The sequence below is a fragment of the Centropristis striata genome, chromosome 5 (assembly GCF_030273125.1).
Source record: "Centropristis striata isolate RG_2023a ecotype Rhode Island chromosome 5, C.striata_1.0, whole genome shotgun sequence".
NCBI lineage: Eukaryota > Metazoa > Chordata > Actinopteri > Perciformes > Serranidae > Centropristis > Centropristis striata.
Window position 1 is genome coordinate 22,996,889 of NC_081521.1, and position 18,025 is coordinate 23,014,913.

At 37.9% G+C, this 18,025-nt stretch overlaps 1 protein-coding gene across 2 annotated transcripts in view; it reads left to right on the forward strand.

Moving 5' to 3' along the window:
- The window catches only part of clstn1 (calsyntenin 1), a 45,067-nt gene extending 32,291 nt beyond the window's left edge, over positions 1–12,776 (forward strand). For both annotated transcript variants that reach the window (XM_059332760.1, XM_059332761.1), the window contains 8 exons: positions 211–368; positions 1,162–1,310; positions 2,626–2,870; positions 4,651–4,821; positions 5,726–5,871; positions 6,001–6,136; positions 8,512–8,696; positions 12,546–12,776. In XM_059332760.1, the coding sequence (XP_059188743.1) occupies positions 211–368; positions 1,162–1,310; positions 2,626–2,870; positions 4,651–4,821; positions 5,726–5,871; positions 6,001–6,136; positions 8,512–8,696; positions 12,546–12,740 (1,385 nt within the window). In that variant the 3' untranslated portion in view covers positions 12,741–12,776. The remainder of the gene's footprint in view (positions 1–210; positions 369–1,161; positions 1,311–2,625; positions 2,871–4,650; positions 4,822–5,725; positions 5,872–6,000; positions 6,137–8,511; positions 8,697–12,545) is intronic.
- The last annotated feature ends 5,249 nt before the right edge of the window (positions 12,777–18,025 follow it).

Below are 18,025 nucleotides of genomic sequence, written 5' to 3' on the forward strand. Positions count from 1 at the left end.
CTCTCCTGTCTCGCCTGAGGCCCAGTAGGGGCACACATACTAACCTGCATGAACGACATTCACGCCAGCTTTGCACATTGAGACAGCATGCTTGAATCATCAGCCCAGAAATGGTTAAGTCTGTGGAATGAATGTGCACTTAAATAACTACTTTTTATGTGTGTGTGTGTTACTGTTTTCTTCTCCTCTTCACTATCCTGACATGCTTAGGTGCAAATGCTCGAATGGCTCAGTTTTTCCGGGGGAACCTTGCGGGGCTGATGATCCGCTCTGGCAAGCTGGAGAACAAGAAGGTGATCGACTGTCTGTACACCTGCAAGGAAGGACTGGACGTGCAGCTGCCTGAAGAGGTAGCTTCAGCTGTCAAGGTGAGGAGAGCACACAAAACACACTCAAAGTGTACTCTCAACTCCCTTCACAGGTCATATTTATGTCTGGATGTAAGGTGATTTGAAAGAGTGGTTTGGTCCACAGTATTTACAATAAAAAAGCAGAAAGTAGAGAAATATTTTAAAAAGTAAATTATTTTCTATCTTGTCAGTTACCGTGCAACCCCTCAGATTAATCTTCGGGGCCTTCTGACCCTTTAGTTTGAAACCACCGACCTGAAAGGGTGCTTGAAAGGATAAACAATGTTTATCAAATGTATCAGCCCTTCACCTCATATCAAGCCATTTTTAAGCAAACATTTGAAATGTTGCAAACAAAAAATGTGAATTAAGCTGCTTTTTCATCAACTGGTTTGCAGCGAATAAACTAACTTTAAGTGTTGATTTGTCAGAAGTTGGCCCTATAGGCTACATATGGCTGTAATCCACCAGTAAATACAGTAGAAGAAGTATTGAAAAACAAAAACAAAACAAAAAACAAAAACAAAACAAGTCTCCTCGGCCATCTTACCCATCAGCAAGATAAAAATGAGGAGAAAGGTTTTCAGTAATTTTGCTCAGTTGTGCAAGTGTTTAATTGTTCTTTCATGCCAGCAAGTGTTGGCCATGTTTGATGCTGTCTGGAGACATACTTATGTGTAACACATGTGAAATTACTTTAACTAGCTTGTCATGTTTTGTTAGTAACTGCAGCCCGACAGCAACCTCCAGCACAGTGTAAACATGGCATTAGACAATCTTGTAAATAATTGCACCTTGATTTCTCACTCAGGTTGAGTTCAACCCCAACCAGTCCTCTCTGACCGTAGAGGGTGATGACATCGATGCCTTTGACAAGGTCATGCAGCACATCTCCTACTTGAACTCCCGCCAGTTCCCCACTCCCGGCATCAGGCACCTTCGCATTTCCACCACCGTCAAGTAAGTGGCAGGAGCCTAAAAATACCTCATCAGGGGTCATTATCTCGTGTCACCTCATCTGTCAGTCTGCAGCAGCATTATGTTTGTAAAACAGGTTCTTTCTGCCTCATAGACATTCAGAGAGCGCTTGTCTTTCTGCTTTAGATGTAAGGATGGGCTCATGAGGTAAAATAGAGGTCAAGAGTTTTTCATTATTGCCATAACAAAGAGAGTAAACATTTGATGTTGCAGGGTTGGAGAATGACAGGAGCTTTAAGACTCTGCATTATGTTTTTCAGTTCTCTTTGATGTAGATTTTTAACAATGAGCGTTCAGAGACTAAAATGTGAAAAACAAAGCAGCATTACATTACAGATGATGTACGAAAAGAATTGTAATAAGACTCTACTTTCTGCTCATCAGTTCTAGTTGTTGTTGCCATTTGATGTAACTTCTTATTTTCACACACACATATTTGAGTTTTAGTGGGTGGAATAATGCTGAAATGCTTTTGAGAATGCTAATGAGAAATGCTGAATTTCAGTTTCTACCTGAGGACACTTTACAGCTGTTGGTGCCATTATATCTAAATAACTGTAGAGGAAGCACTGTAATAAGCAGTTTGTATGTGGAGTTGCATTCACAGTGAAATGAACCTTGGAAGCTTTTTCTCTAAACCATTAAGTACACCTGTTTACAAATACAAAACAAGAACATGTTTGCATTTTATGTTCCTTTTCTTCCTTATTGGTATTTTTTTTTGTATTTACTACAAATCCAACCAGTTGGAAGACATAAAATTGCACACAATTACTCCTGAATAGTTTCAAAAATTACCCCGAAGCACTTTCCATCACACCAGTTTTGCTACTTCGCAGCTTTTCAGAGATACTCAAGTCGTAATCTTCTTGGATGGTGCAATTTATTTTTCTTTCCTTTTTCCATTGTTGAAGTCCAGGTGGCTCGAATGTATTCACTTTCATTTGTCATGTTTGTTCTGAAGCTGTGACAGCCCTTTTTAGTGTCTTTCCCCATCACCATGCCTGAAGAGGACTTATCCATAGCCAGGGTCTAAATTAAAGGACAAACCTTAATAAATGAGTGGGAACACATAACATCTATGCAGTTAACATCCTATCATGGTCTGTACTGGCGGCCTTACACCTTACTTAGACAATCATGTCAGTTTTTCCTTTAATTTGTCGCCCAACTGTATTAAATCATGGAAGGAGGGCTAATTTAAAATACCCATTATGTCTTTCAAAGCAAAAGGAGAACCAACAAATGAATCAAAAAATCCAGGTTGCTAGGTATTCACATTTAAATCTTCCCCCAGATGCTTCAACGAGGAGTCCTGTGTAACCGTGCCAGACGCCGAAGGTTATGTGATGGTGCTGCAGCCTGAAGAGCCCAAAATCAGTCTGAGCGGCATTGACCACTTTGCCCGCAGCGCCGCTGAATTCGAGAGCCAGGAAGGTGTGACGCTGTTCCCCGAGCTGCGCATCGTGAGCACCATCACCCGTGAAGTTGAGGCCGACACTGAGTCTGAAGCCGCAGAGGGAGCCGATGATGACCCCACGGGTGAGAAAAACACACATACAGTCATGGAAAAAATTATTAGAGCATTGCTTTCGTCAATTCTTGTTCATTTTATTACCTAAACTAAAGGTACATTTGTTTGGACAAATATAATGATAACAACATATATAAATAGATATAGTTATATAGATACCTCGACATTGTCCATGTTTTTTTTAATTAAAAACCAAAATCATTATCAAGAAACCCACGGAAAATGGCTAGATATCAGCTCTTAAATTAAACTAGCTATTTTTCTTGTTATCATTATATTTGTCCAAAGAAATGTACCTTTAGTTGTACCAGGTATTAAATGAACAAGATATTGAAGAAAACAAGGGTGGTCTAATAATTTTTTCCACGACTGTATGTCCCCTACGTTAACCCCCAGATGGTATTATAGGGAATTTGTAGCTCCGGATAACCCCATTTTCAGTGGATTAGTTGTGCTGTTTGTTGATCATCATGTCATATATACTACCTCGTGTGTAATCTTGCCTTGTGCCCCCTGAGGAAATGAGAAACACTGCGATGTGTCTGTTGCTTTGGATGAATTACCTTAGACACTCAGTGTGAATGTACAGTTAATAGCACTGTAGATGTACAGAAGCAGGTGAGGATTACGCCTGGAGGCCGCAAGGATTGGACAGCCAGAGCGAGAGGGAGGGAGAAAAAGAGATAAGTTGTTTACTACTTAATGGGAGGGGCAGTGACCAGCCGGCCATCTGTTCGGCTTCTATATGAGCTGAGACAGTGGAGAGACAATCGATGTGACACAGATTAGGGAGATGCCATGTCCTGTGGTGAATAGCAGGCCATATGGGACAAAAGGACTTACAGAGATCTGTTGCTATTACCTGCATTACCCTGCCCCACCTTCCATAACCATCAAACAAGAGATGTCATAGAGCAGATGACTAAGAGTCACTTAATAGCAGCTTCCACAGAGTCAAAAGGTGCAAACTCCATGTGCATGAACTACTAATTTGTTTTACAAGCACAGTGGAGAAGACAGACTGCCTCACCTGGGCTGTTACAATATCATTCAATTAACAGTATTAATGAAAATACATTTTTATACAGGTTTCTGGGCTGTACTCCTCTATTCTTAAGCTAATAAAAGAAAACACTAACAGAGCATATATTTTTAACCCTCTGAGCAGTTTTGGGGCGTGATTTGCATTTATTATGACGAAAGCCCGACTTATCTGCCATACCAAAGACATATCTGTATACGATGTCCGATATGTGCCGTATGTAACTTTTTTTTACACAATATATAATGCAGGGAATGTTGCTCTGTGTGATTTATTCATTTTTTTAATAGTCAGCAATTGACTGAAAAGTAATGATGTTAATTCAGCTGTTTATTTTATTCCTATTTATCATTTATTTGAATTGGCTGACAATGTAATACATTGTTTGTATAATTTATAATAATTTATAACAATGTTAAATATTATTTAGTAAAGTTCTATGTTTGAGAAAGTAGCTCTCTGGGTACCTTTGCAGCATGGTGAAAAAGCTGTGCACAATCCACATAAAAAAAAAAGTCTATTTTCATTCCAGCTCAAAAAATTACTATGTCAGCGCTGAATTTACCCTTCTTAAATCAGTATCAAGATTGGTCTAAAAAATCCCATATCAGTCGGGCTCTAAACATGTAGGAGTTTGAATAAGAAGAGTGCTCTTTTTACTAACAACAAACTTACATTACAGGTCCAATGGACATCAAGTCGTACAACTTTTCTTTCTAAATCTTTTCTCTCTTCTCTTCATTCAGTCCAAGAGACTGTAGTGTCAGAGGAGATCATGCACAACCTGGACACATGCGAAGTGGGCGTGGTGGGAGACGAGCTGGACGGGGAGCATGAGGGCCTGGAGGTGGACATGTCCCAGCTGCAGCAGCACGGCCTGGAGATGAGCTCCTCTAACCTGGGCCTCGTCATCACCGGTACAGACACTGAACAGATATAATGAAAGCTTTGTAGAAAAGATCTGTTTTATATTATTTACCTATATTTAGACAGGGAAAATCCATTGAGACAGAGTTTTCACTTTCAATGGCATCCTGGTTACATAAATAACCAGAATAACCATTATAAAAATTTTAGTCATAAAAACAAGAAACAAAGTAAAACAACAACCATAAAACATCAAATATCAATTATCACATTTAATTTAAGAGGAAACTTTTTTTTAAACTATCCAAGACAATTAAAATATCAGATCTAAATGATTCAATCTGTTTAATACTAAGGCCTTACATGTAAACACATAAAATATTTTTGTCATGGAAAAAAAATGTAGACCATTTTTTTCTTCAATTTCTTGTTCATTTTAATGCCTGGTACAACTAAAGGTACATTTGTTTGGACAAATATAATGATAACAACAAAAATAGCTCATAAGAGTTTCATTTAAGAGCTGATATCTACACATTTTACATGGTTTTCTTGATAGTGATTAGGTTAGGTTAGGTTATTATCGAGAAAACCATGGAAAATGGCTAGATATCAGCTCTTAACAAAAATAGCTCATAAGAATTTAATTTGTTATCATTATATTTGTCCAAACAAATGTACCTTTAGTTGTACCAGGCATTAAAATGAACAAGAAATTGAAGGAAAAAAGTGGTCTAATCATTTTTTCCATGTGTAGGTATTTAAAGTTTAGGCACTTATACTATCAAATAGAGTGATTTGAAGTCGCCAAATCAACTCTCACTCAGGGTGTAATTTCTAAGGGTACATTTCTAAATCGTCTTAAAAGTATACACACTTTTACAAACACTTTCCACATTTCATATCAATACTTTGGTAATTGTTGATCAAATTTCTCCCCTCTGTGTGTTCCAGGTGTCAACACCATGGCCAACTACGAGCAGGTCCTTCATCTTATCCGTTACAAGAACTGGCACACCGAGGCTCTCTTTGACAGGAAATTCAAACTGGTCTGCTCCGAACTCAACGGCCGCTACATCAGCAATGACTTCAAGGTCGAGGTATGAAGGAGCATTTATAGCAGAGTGGTTCAAGTGGTGCCCTTATGTTGCTAAAGTATGAGCTACATCTGAAGTGGAGATCTTTTTGCATCAGTATACATGTGTGTTTCTGTTTTTTACTCATTCTAGGTGAATGTAATCCACACAGCCAATCCTGTGGAGCACGCCAACAACGCCATGGTGCAGCCCAACTTTATTAACCCTGTGCATCATGCCTCTGTGGATCTGTCTGGTCACAACCTGGTCAACGCTCACCAGGCCTCAGGTACTGCAACATTTGAAACATTATTTCTTTGTCCTTTGGTTCAGACAAACCAAGACTGTGCCCACTTAGTTTTTTAGTTTTTAAACTGGTCTTCATGTTAAAGGACACAAAAACAAAGAATGAATTTCAGTTTCAGTGCCACCCATCAAATTCTGGTAAAACAAAGAATGTTTTAGTTTATATACATAGGTACATTTCCACTATAGTTGAATACCCGGAATGAGGTGGGTCTCCCTTGCTGAAATGCCCCTAATTTGAATCTGGGCCGTCCCTAGTGCCGTTTGACTGACCATTTTTTGGCCCTGTAGAAGAGCAGGGCCATTTTTCTCCTCTGAAAAAAGCCTGGTTGCTGATTGGATAGAACGCTAAGCAGGATGTGACGTAGTACTCGACGCCACAACAACACGCGCCATTTTTAAAACCCGGCAAAGTAGCGAGTAGTCACAAGCGGCAACAAACATAAACCCCTTTCATAGTGTGGTCCCGCAAATGTCCTGCTATGCTGGAAAGATCTGTGCTGGCTGTTGTTGTGCATGCTGTCAAACTATTGTTAAGTGATTACGCGACAATCGAAAACCATATGTCACCTCCGGAGTCTCTTAAATCCCTCTGGGGCCTTTTTTGTAATGGAGACACGCGTGGCCTGAGACTTTCCCAGCGGTCACTCTTTACCCTAATGGAAATGCGACTCATGTTGAGATTATTTACATCTTGCTTAAAAAGGCTTCGTAATAAATAAAGACAATGGAGAAGAAGTGCTGTACAAGTGCTCTTTGGATACTTTAGGTGTACTGTGCTTAGTCCATCATTCTTTCCTTTAAAAAAAAATCCAAGGTCGGGGTTGTGCAACATTAAAACACCTTTATTCTACTGTGTGCCTTGGATTATTTTTAAAGGAGACCTGCATCTTTCACTAGATGTTATATGCATCATTATATAGATTTTACAATCATTTAATGAACATATTTGATGATTCAACTTAGGTATTTTTGCCTAATGACCTGAATGCAGCATTTTCCTGATATTCTTAAATTTATACCAACATCATAATCAAACTAGTAATCTGCTTAATTGTTGAAATAGAAAATGGTGTGGTAAGCATTGCTGGGGATGGATTACAACCTATTAACCAGAAGTAGGGCACATATGAAACACTGGTTGTTTGCCTGCTTTTTTTTATGGAACAAGTTTAGGGATTACACTTGAGTGCTGTCTGTGACATCTGTACACACGGTGGTATGATCACAACCTTTTATTTCCTGGCTTCAGTAATCCTGTGGGCTGTCAGGCTCGCTAAGCCTGCCACGTAAAAAAGAGAGGCCCACTCCTGCTAATATGGGGCAAAGCGAAGCAGGTTGGAGGGAGACAGGCAAAGCTATTTAAAGAAAGACACACACCTAGAGCTGCCGAAAGCATTCATCTGCAGTTCACTGAGAAGCCATTAACATCACCACTGGCGCACCATGAATAAAAAGCCCTTGAAATGCCCTCAGTCAGATGCTGTGTCTCCCCACATACATCTGTAACAGGGTTTTTATGTGCATATTTGACATAATGTACATCCTTTTTTTCACAGTTTTGTTTATTTACTTTTTTGGGCATACATGCATCAGCAGTTCAGTTTTAGCAGTTCAAATGCCTATTTACAGACAATTAAATGTACATAGGTAAAGGCCACATACATGGAGAGTGACATAGAAAGATAGTAATGGTGATAATAAATGTTCAGTAAAAAAGACTTGATTAAATGTAAACAACAATAATTAATTAAAAGCAAATGATTAAAAAACAGAAATATAAATAAATAAATAAAGTAAAAAAATAAATAAAATTGATCGATTGTCCTTGTCACTATTTCTAAGTAAAAAATTATTAAATAATTGTTGTTTTGTAATTAAAAATAAATACATACATACGTATTACTATATATAGCCCTGAAATCTTTTTAAGATGCAGTGTGCAGATGTATATGTAGATAAATGTAGGTATGTAGATATGGGATAGTCCTGTCTATGTACAGTAAGTGTATATATGTACGTACATCATCATACTTGTCTACTTTTTTCCAACCTTGCTATTATTTTTGATCTGCTCATGTACCTTATTGTGTATTTTCATTTTACAATTGTTAGTTACTTACTATAAAAATATATAAACTTGCAGGAACGCGACAAGTATGAAGAACATGATATATAAACAAATGCATTTCTTTAACTCCTCCAATTAAAATATTTATATATATAAATACTTAATTAAATTTAAAAAACAAATAAATACATAAATAAAAGGAACAGTAAAAGATAAAAGAGATGACTGAACATTGTTTATGTCTAACCTGTAATTTTGTGTTTGTTTGTGTTTTTGCTTCTTCACAGTTGTTCCCAGTGCCGCCACCATTGTCATCGTGGTGTGCGTCAGCTTCCTGGTGTTTATGATCATCCTGGGCGTGTTCCGCATCCGAGCTGCACACCAGCGCACCATGAGAGATCAGGAGAACGGCAAGGAGAACGAGATGGACTGGGACGACTCAGCCCTCACCATCACCGTCAACCCCATGGAGGTAAAACATTTCTTTCTGGTGATTAGCCAGTGAGAAGCTGAACAGAATTCCTCTCACACTGAAAAATGTGGTCGCGTTGCCAGACAGCTTTTCACCTGCTAATGCTCTCTGGGTGATGCTGTGACTGTGGCCTAGTTTCATCTGAGCTCTGATGATTGACAGCCCAGTGGGGCTAGGGGGGGGGGGGGAGACTTTTTCGTAGATATTTATGAAGTGTTACTTTGCTAATTAAAATAAAAGATTTACAGAATATATCAATATTTAGATTGTTATTGTGCAACCAGTTGGTCGTGTGGAGATTTAGAGCTTTGCTGAATCCCCAGCCAGTAGAGCTGCACCAGTAACTTTGTTTTTAATTAATGAGTCAGCTTGTGGGCAGGATTAAAATATACAGTAGTGTTCAAAATAATAGCAGTCCAATGTGACTAACCAGATGAATCCAGGTTTTTAGTATATTTTTTATTGCTACATGGCAAACAAGGTACCAGTAGGTGCAGTAGATTCTCAGAAAACCAACAAGACCCAGCATTCGTGATATGCACGCTCTTAAGGCTGTGCAATTGGGCAATTAGTTGAAAGTAGCATTGTGGCATTCAATCAGTGAGGTCATCAATTTTGTGAAAAAACAGGTGTGAAACAGGTGGCCTCTATTTAAGGATGAAGCCAGCACTTGTTGAACAACAGTGTACTTTGATTAAAAAGTTGATTGGAGAGGGGAAGACGTCTGTGTGAAGCTAATCTATTTACATGAATCCCCCGCAAAGTCCCTCTGTTAAAAAAAAAGGCATGTGCAGAAGAGGTTACAATTTGCCAAAGAACACATCAACTGGCCTAAAGAGAAATGGAGGAACATTTTGTGGACTGATGAGAGTAAAATTGTTCTTTTTGGGTCCAATGGCCACAGACAGTTTGTGAGACGACCCCCAAACTCTGAATTCAAGCCACAGTACACAGTGAAGACAGTGAAGCATCATGATATGGGCATGTTTCTGTACTATGGTGTTGGGCCTATTTATCTCATACCAGGGATCATGGATCAGTTTGCATATGTCAAAATACTTGAAGAGGTCATGTTGCCTTATGCTGAAGAGGACATGCCCTTGAAATGGGTGTTTCAACAAGACAATGACCCCAAACACACTAGTAAATGAGCAAAATCTTGGTTCCAAACCAACAACATTGATGTTATGCCAGCCCAATCCCCGGACCTTAATCCAGTTGAGAACTTGTGGGGTGACATCAAAAATGCTGTTTCTGAAACAAAACCAAGAAATGTAAATGAATTGTGGAATGTTGTTAGAGAATCTTGGAGTGGAATAACAGCTGCCACAAGGTGGTTGACTCCATGCCACACAGATGTGAAGCAGTTATAAAAAACTGTGGTCATACAACTAAATATTAGTTTAGTGATTCACAGGATTGCTAAATCCTAGAAACAAAAAAGTTTGTACAAAATAGTTTTGTGTTTGTAAAGTCAATGGCAGACACTGCTGTTTTTTTTAACACAACCCTTTCAACTAATTGCCCAATTGCACAGCCTTAAGAGCTGCATATCACGAATGCTGGGTCTTGTTGGTTTTCTGAGAATCTACTGCACCTACTGGTACCTTGTTTGCCATGTAGCAATAAAAAATATACTAAAAACCTGGATTAATCTGGTTAGTCACATTGGACTGCTATTATTTTGAACACTACTGTATGTACAGCAGACTCGTGCCTTTTGAGTTATGTGTGGGCTTGCAAATAAGTTATTATGTTTCTTTGCTGATAGCTAAGTCACTACAATCCAGCAACTAACATCAAGCTCTGTTGCACCTGTAACCACAGCCAACAATCAGTGATGCACAGTGTCCTATAGTACAACAACAGTACAAGTTAAATCCACTAAATCACAAAAAAAAAGATTTTCAGTGAGTGTTAAGATACTCTTTGCCTACCTTCTTGTAATTTAAAGAACTGCCGCTGCAGTATTTACAGCTGCTTGAAGGAAATGGAGCTTTCAGCCTAAATCACATCTCAGGTTGCAGCAGAACTGAGACCTCCTAGATTCATACAAACGTGATCCAAATTAAACTCCAATGTGGAGAACGGACACTTGTTCAGTGAAGCAAAATACAGAAGCAGCGTTCTGTGCAAATCCAGGAAAGTTGATTCAGCCTTGGATCTTTTGTTTCTTTTGTCCTCAAAATCACAAAGCAGTAGGGTTGAGTTCGTGAGTGTGCCGTGTGCAGCTCACTGTCATCTTGTTACATGATTTTCCAGTATTAAGGTTACACTTAAAGTGGCCACAGTGTGGGCCACTGTGGCTGGCGTATTTCAAATCATAACCACAATATTAATGAAGATGTTTTCTGCAGTAAATGTTGTGTGGATGAGCATGATTTGAATCAAATATTTTTTAACCTGGTCTTAAGTGCCTGATGGACAAACACTTTTTAAAACTGGTTTAGTATTGACTGAGAGAATTGTCAGCTGGTTGAGCTACAATTGGTGCTGGCTCACTAAGCACTGTTTTAAGTTGGAAGTTGCTCTTGTAAAAGGACTCACAAGGAAAAGTGACATTAACAATCAACTGTGTCTCAGTGCAGTGTCAAAGCCATTTCTGCCAGACCTTCCCTCAGCCATGGCATAGACAGTCATGGAAAAAATTATTAGACCACCCTTGTTTTCTTCAGTTTCTTGTTCTTTTACTGCCCGGGACAACTAATGGTACATTTGTTTGTACAAATATAAAGATAACAACAAAAATAACCATTTCCATGGTTTTGATAGTAACCAAAATCATTATCATGAAAACCATGGAAAATGGCTAGATATCAGCTCTTAAATTAAACTCTTATGAGCTATTTTTGTTATCATTATATTTGTCCAAACAAACCTTTAGTTTTACCAGGCATTAAAATTAAAGAAATTGAAGAAAACAATAATCAAAATTTTAGGGTGCTACAGGGTGTCTAGCAGGACATATTATTACTTTACTTAATACTGTGGATTAGTCATTGAATATGCATGGACCAAGAAGCGCCTTTTTGTCTGCACAGAACACAAATAGGAAGTGATGAATGCAACAGATCGACCTTGGAGGCTAGCTGTAATTGTCTGGTAAGCCCAAACAATTAGAGCTACTCTTAAATCGTAGGAAAGGTTGAGTCTGTGTCCAGTTGTTTTTAAATAGGGGTCACTCTGAACTGAGGAGACTGCCTGTGACAAGATATAGACATTTCTTTAACAGGCACCACTGAGCTAATGTTAGCTCACCCTTTGCACTGTGATACGGTTGACGAGTGTAGTTCGGGAGAATGGAAATAGTTCCTACGTGAAACTGCTCCCAACAAGATCTGTAGATTATCTTGAGTAACCGGGTCATGATTTCTGGAAAGAGACATCTAGTTTCTATACTCAAGAGAAGGCAGACATCTCTTTGGTATACAGGTGCATCTCAATAAATTAGAATATCATAGAAAAGTTTATTTATGTCGGTAATTAAATTCAAAAAGCGGAAATAACACGTTATATAGATCCATTACACACAGAATGAATCATTTCATGTCTTAATTTATTTGGATTTATTTATTTGGGGCTATTTGACTTGAACTACTGGAAATGGGCTTTTCCATGATATTCTGATTTATTGAGATGCACCTGTATATCTCCAACATTTGGCATCTCTCAAAAAATCAATCTAGATTAATAAATAGTACTACAGGTAAGAGGAAACATTTATTTTAAATTTTTGGGCTGAACAGATGAAACAATACACATGAAGGAGCAGTTTAGATCTCTAAACCGGTAAATTCTTGTGCCTCTTCACAAACAACCCCACCCTCTCTCCCTCTGTCTCTGGCGCAGACGTACGAGGACCAGCACAGCAGCGAGGAGGAGGAGGAAGAGGAGGAGGAGAGCGAGGACGGAGAGGAGGAAGATGACATCACGAGTGCTGAGTCAGAGAGCAGCGAAGACGAGGAGGGCGGGGAGCCGGAGGACCAGCAGGGGGCCAGCAGACAGCAGCAGCTGGAGTGGGACGACTCCACCCTCACCTACTAAAACAGCACACACACACACACACACATAACACAAAAGCTCTCTCTCTCACACACACACACACACACACACACACACACACACACACACACGCATCACCTGCTCACACTCACTCAGATCCTCATACTCACTGCTGCACACACACTCCCACCCCCCTGCAAGGAGCCATGATGTAAAAAGAAAAAAAGAAGAAAAAATACAAAAAAAGCAAAAGAAAAATTCCCTTCAGCGTATATATGGTCAAGGCTTTCCTGTTGTTATCTTAGTGGTGGTACTCAGTGTAGTGTAGTCATCACCGGATTGCTGATTTTTACTGTTTATTTTTTTATTTATTATATTTTTAATTCCCAGGAAGACTTGGCCCATTTATTCTGAACTGTGTGAGGAAGCCAACCCTGCACTTTTTTTGTTTTCTCTCAGACGTAAGGCTTTCAAATGGAGACCCCCCCCCCGAATGTTTCTTCTTTGCCTAATGCTTTTAGATTTGTTTGCCGCTAATCTCATGTATAGCTTTGACTTGAGTTCTCTTGACTTGTAGTCCACAGTGAAACAAAATGATGCTTTTAACCAGTAGGCCGCATTTTTCCTTTTTCTTTTTTCTTTTAGTGCATGAGGATATTTGAGAAGTCATATGTGTAGAGAAATAAATTGCTTTTTAAAGATTTTGTAAATATAAAGAAACCATGTAATTAGTCGATGTGTTAGTGAAGGCCTCCTCAACGGGGTCCAATATCTAAAAATGACGCAGTTCGTAATGTAGAATATTTGTGTCACACAGGCTGTAGCATGTCGCTAAATTTCTGCAAAAAGCTGCTCCATCATGCTTGTACAAAAAATGTCTGCTTCATGATGAGAAACCCAGGACTGTTCAGCGGAGGTTTCCATGACAAAGTGATGTCCATTTTGTCTTTTTTTTGTTTGTTTTTTTCTTTTGCTTTCTCGTAGGCAGGACTGGTGGATAGTTTCATACATTGCTTTGCTTGCACAGGTGGCAATGCTCTACTCCAGGTGTCCGTGTATTTCATTCCCAATAGATCTCACTGTTGTACAGAAGGGATTTTCTTTTTGTTCAGAGTAACCATAACTCAGAGAAATGCTAATGTACAAATCGACATTTCATTTTGTGGAACGGTACAAACACGAGGCCAGCAGGTTGCTGTAGGGCTGTCGATCTTGAAATATGGGTACTATCATTTCTGCTAGTGCATTCAAACAAGTAGAGAGAGAATTCCTCAGCAGCTTTGAAAAGCTTTCGTCCGCATCCCGGTCCTGCTGTGCTGACCGAAGTAGGGAGGAAAAAAACCTTCGAACTACTGAAAGAGCAGATTTATGGTATGGCGGGCGGAGCTTTCGAGGAGCCTGGGTGAATAGTGCTGCCGCTGGCATTGTTTTTGGGGGAGAGAAATGAAATTAAGTACTTTTCAGGATTGCTTTGTTGCAAGTTTATGTTCCAGGGCACGGCTATTTAACCTGAAATAATAAAACATATTAGATGCATTTTTAAACTGGTTTCCTGTTGCAAACATGCACCGTCTGCATAGTTTACAAAAGGATTCTTGTTTGAATCTTAAAATGAACTATTTTTTGCCGTAGACCACTAGATTTTATTGTACATGGAACTGTACTGTAGAGTTGTTCTAAGATATTTGTTTACATTTGGTAAACTTATTTTCCTTCTGGTATTAGTATAAAGCTTATACAATTGATTGGGAAAATGTCTCCAAGCTCCATCTCCTCTCAGACACTGTTGTCCATCACTGTTGTATATATCATTCACAAAAACCAGATACATATGTACCTTCACACTTAACTATTTAGTGTTTGTCATGTTTTTGGGTATCTGCGTTAATTAAAGCCGATCAGATGCAGTGAACAGAATGTGGCATTATCGGGATTAGACATTTTGGTGTTTTAAGTCTCATATTTTGCATGCAAGTCAATTTTCAGAGGCCAAAATTGAATTCAAAAACACATTCAAGACTCTTTTTTTTTGGGAACAGTTTCCAGGCTTCTTTAGAGAGTTTGAATCACACAGTTGTGTTTCTTTCTTAGCTTCAATTAATTTATGATTTTAAAGAGGTCTGTGGTGAAATTGTAGTGAACAACCTCCCCTCCATGAAGACTTGGACTTTTTTTTTTAAAAGAAAGGGGGCCCAGGTCTGAGCCGGCTGAGATGGGAGTGCCTTTTTTCCGATCATAGCGCAATTAGCAGGTCTAACACTAAAAAAACACTCATCTGTGCTCTTTTATTTGTGGCAATTTTTTGTTTGTTTTTTATTTGTATTTGTTTAATGCTAGATTTCTTACAGAGCTGGGGATTACATTTTTGTTTCAGTTTGTTGTAACAATAGTCCACTGCTAGTTTTATTAAAAGTGAAAAAATGTTTTACATAGATGTCATGTGTCCATGTTGATGTGTAGAGGAAGTAGATCCATATTGTATCTTCTATAGATATTGTACTAAATCATTGACGGAATCCACCTTTAAAAGATGTACAGTACATTATGAAATTGCTTTGGCAGCATACATGGGTATACTGCTAACAGAGCTGTGTGTGTATAGTGGAAGGTCATTTTGAACAGTGTCCTATTGCCTGAGTTGTTGAGAAATGATCTTGAGGGCAGCATGAAATTCACAAGAACCAGAATATAAGCCTGTCGAAATTCTCCGTTTCATTACACTTATTGTCCACATTTCATCGACAGTTTTAAATACCGTATGGGTCACTGATATGTGCACACCAACCGTGTCTCCACAGGGACTCCACCATCCTCTGCGTTTAATGCTTTTCTGATCAGAACCCCTGAGCTAAGTGTACGTTGGTTGAATTGAATGTCACTGCCTAACAAACTGAAATGCAGCCATACTGTAATAACACTAAGATATAAGGGGAATTTACTTTGCATGAACCACAAGTTTGTGTACGTTCCATGTGGGGTTGTGAGACCGGAGTAAGAGAGGAGACGTGATACACTACTGATTCTCAGATTGTCTGTTTCACACGTCCACAACACTCCATATATATATATATACTTTTCTTTTTTGTTTATTTTCTTTTAAAAATGTGCTCAAAATGGAAGGTGGCGATGTTTTCAGAACGACTGAATGCTTCCTTTGTGCTTGTTGGAGCTGCTCTCACTTTTCTACCAATTGAAAGGCAAATTGTAGTGAAGTTGATGCTTGCTCGTAAACAAAATAAAGGATGATGAAATGGGGTATAACTTCTGTCTGCTCTTGTTTTTCTTCACTCACTGGTGAAATATGCATTTTATGCTCTCGTCGAAGCCACCAGACTCTATTGACATAAACGGTCATTTTACCTTGCAGAACACAGAAGTTGCTTGTCCACTGCTACCTCAATCAGTAAGTTTGTTTTTGTTATGTGTGCCTTTAGTGTTTATAAAACGGAGGTTCAGGTTCACTTCAAGTCAAACAATCATTCAAACTAACTAAATGATTGAGGCAGCGGTACAGCAACAACTTCTGTGTTTGTGAGATAAAATGACTGCTTTTTGTTAATGGAGTCTGGAAAATATTCTAAATTTAGCCTGCAGCAATACTGATTGCTTTTTAGGTGGTCAAAATAAGTTTTTCTGCTGCTCCTGTCCACAGCACCACATTGCTAAGCTTTCTTCTTGTTATTTCTACATTCTGCTCCAGGAGGTGTGCCAAACTATCCCTTTAAGCACAACTTTGAGTTACTTTTACTTTCTTTTTATTTCAGGCCACCTTGTACTTATGCCTGTCAGGATAATTACTATATTGACTTATCGATCAATATATAAAAATGGACATACTAGTTTTTGTCTGGACTCAATATATTGTCTTTTACATGCCGTGACTTTTTGTGCTTTTTGTGTTGTGTTTAAAGTAATGCTGCAACCGTTTGACAGGCAGTACAATTTGCTGGAAAAAAAAGCAATTTGCCAAGCACCCATTCCAGCTGTTAACATGTTACATTAATACATACAAATGTACATAATGTACATTTTTTGTTAACAGAGCCTGAAAGTGTATTTTATTTGTTTTGGATGTAGTTTATTTATCTATGATTTTTTAATATTTCTTTTCCACATTTTAATTCCAATGTTTTATATTCTCGAGATTTAAAAATTCATTGCTGTACTTATTATGCTCTAATATTGTTGTAAAACTAAAACGACATTGATACAATGATACTATCGTTTATCGTGATAGTTTCTGGGAAAATATATCGTCCTAAAAAATGTGTGAATTGTGACAGGCCTACCTGTACTACTACTCCACTATATGCTTTTACATTAATGTATAACCCATAGTAATCTAATGTGTGTAATAATATAACCTCCACAGTCTGCATTTTACTTCAACTACATTTTTCCTGATTATACTTACATATTTTACTCAAAGGATCTAAATACAACATACTTCCTCCACTGCTAGTGGTACACACCCTGAACAGGAGAGTGTTTTATATCTTGAGCTGTAGTGCCCTCTGGTGGTGGGAAATGAAATTATCTAAAGCCCAAAGGTAAAAGGCGAAACACCATTCCACAAGGAAAACAAATCAAATTAATACATACATTTCTTACTTGCATTCAAAGAAAGAATTTGAGTTTTTATTTGATGCTGTAAACATTATGATAAGTTCTAAGTAGGTTCAACTAATCTGAAATGTAATGCAATATTGACATTGATTACTGCAATGTGTGTATATATACGTGTGTGTGTATATGTATGTATACATATATATATGTATACATATACATGTGTATATATATATATATACATACATATATATATGTATGTATATATGTATATGTATGTATGTATGTATGTATATATGTATATATATGTATGTATATATGTATATATATATATATATATATATATAAAACAAAAACATGGAAAATGTCTAGATATCAGCTCTTAAATTAAACTCTTATGAGCTATTTTTGTTGTTATTATATTTGTCCAAACAAATGTACCTTTAGTTGTACTAAGCACTAAAATTAACAAGAAATTGAAGAAAACAAGGATGGTCTAATAATTTTTTCTATGACTGTATATAGCTTGGACACAATAATGGAAACATTTAAATACATATAAATATCCATATACATATAACAAGGTTTTATTCGCAAATGTTTAAACATGTTCTTATATTCTATTTTTCTTTTTTAAGATGTAGTTCTATTTCAGGTGAAAATGTATTTCAGCCCTCAAGTATGTTCTTTCAAAAACATTTCATCACTCTCTTGTCTGGTGATTGAGATGAGTTTTTATTTCATTACGTTCATCCTTTTTG